This window comes from Echinops telfairi, unplaced genomic scaffold, assembly GCF_000313985.2.
Source record: "Echinops telfairi isolate 266 unplaced genomic scaffold, ASM31398v2 ScPeMD7_7425;HRSCAF=8463, whole genome shotgun sequence".
NCBI lineage: Eukaryota > Metazoa > Chordata > Mammalia > Afrosoricida > Tenrecidae > Echinops > Echinops telfairi.
In genome coordinates this window covers 1,245,953-1,247,669 of record NW_022111325.1, presented here as the reverse complement: position 1 = coordinate 1,247,669, position 1,717 = coordinate 1,245,953, and the positions used below count along the sequence as shown (strand labels likewise).

The 1,717-nt window shown below is 38.6% G+C and overlaps 1 protein-coding gene across 1 annotated transcript in view; it reads left to right on the top strand.

Moving 5' to 3' along the window:
• The first annotated feature begins 1,667 nt into the window (after nucleotides 1-1,667).
• Nucleotides 1,668-1,717, top strand: part of ADAR (adenosine deaminase RNA specific) — a 53,403-nt gene continuing 53,353 nt past the window's right edge. Inside the window, exon 1 of the mRNA XM_045298348.1 lies at nucleotides 1,668-1,712. Within this exon, the coding sequence (XP_045154283.1) occupies nucleotides 1,668-1,712 (45 nt within the window). The remainder of the gene's footprint in view (nucleotides 1,713-1,717) is intronic.

The following is a 1,717-nucleotide window of genomic DNA, read 5'->3' as shown; positions in this document are numbered from 1 at the left end:
GAGTTGTAAGGCGTGTGAAATATATCTCAATAAAACTGCTAAAATAACTAAAACAAAATAGAGAATAATAGGAACTGGACAATTGGAAATACAACGGGTATTTTCATAGAATGATCATTTACATTAAAACTCACCAGGATCATCAGGAAGATTACTAGAAAGAAGAAAGTAAGGTGCCTGGACACACCCTCTATATACACAACTCAGGCTCATCTCTACACCAGCACCAAAAAGGTTTAAAGTGTAATTTTAAAAGGTGCCATTTTCCTGTAGCAACAAAAGCTACAGAGTATCTAAGAAGAATCCCGACAAAACATGTCCAAGATCTAGACTCAAGAATAATAACCTTTACTGAAAGGCATTCATGAAGACCTAATAAAAATAGAGTGATTCCTTGTTCTTGGAACAGGAAACTCAGCATCATGAAGATGTCAATTCTCCCCAAATTGATCAATATAGTCAATGCAATGCCAATTAAAATCCATGCAGTGTGTGTGTGTGCAATTTGAAATGCTTGTTCTAAAATGTGTATAAAAAACCCAAAATACCAAGATAGTCATTAATGAAGAAGAAAAATAACAAGGAATGGTTTTCCCTAGTAAATAACAATAAATAGTGTGACGTTGGCATCAGGTAAAATTGTCAAGTGGAATACATGGGCTGTTAATGACAAGTTTGAACTAGATCAGTTGGGAAAGATGGAGCTAGTCAATAAATGAACCTGGGGGTGGGGGCAAGGTACGGAAAAAGGTAAAACTGGATCCCTACCTCACACCATACATCACCCCCCATAAAAAAAAATTCTAGTGAGAATAAGGATGTAAGTATCAAAAGCAAAACTACATATTTTTTTGAAGAGAGAAAAAACATCCTATTTATAAATTCAAAGTTAAGACGATCTATTTATCAAAACAAAGTGAAAAGAAAGCCACAAAGTGGAGAAGAAATTTACAACCCATATAACTGGCAAAGAATTAGTAGCCAGAGTGTATAAAGAGCATTTCATTGGGGGGAGGGGAGGGGTGGGAACTACAGATGGCTGAGGTGTTAAGAGAAGAGGTAGATGCTGGTGAGTAGAAACTGGAATAATATTGGGTTAACAATTTTGATATTATCATGTCAAGTTCAGCAGTGGCATACCCAAGACCCATCATTTCCCCTCCGCAGTAAACAAACCTGGAGAAACATTTGCAGGACCCCAGAAGGCAAAGCTCATAGCAGCAGTGTTGGAGAGAAACAAAGGGGGTGGGGGGAGTGAGATGGGTATAGATATTCAATAGCTGGAAAATAAGGTAAGCAAATTAATGTTAGCAGAATGGATAATGCTGGGCTGTTAATGGAAAGGCTGGCTATTCTGAATCACCCAGCCGACTCCACAGGAAAACACTTGGCAACCTGCTCCTACAAGTTACAGCCTGGAACTCTGTTACTCAAGAGCATCTAACAACACACGATCGATGACTAATTAGCAGTGGAAATGAATGAAATGTAATTTCATTCAATGGGAAGGATGACTTAGTTACCCGTTTCTGAAAAATAAAAGGTCCTGAACAATGGACCAGAGGTCAAAATCAAGCAAAAGACTAAATAGTAAAAGGATACTGTCCACTTCCCAGAGGTGACATTCAACTGGCCATTTGGGGCCATAGGCTTTCTCTACTAGAACCATGGCCCAATTTATCCGTAACGTGGTGGAGAAGACCCTGGTGACGGTAAA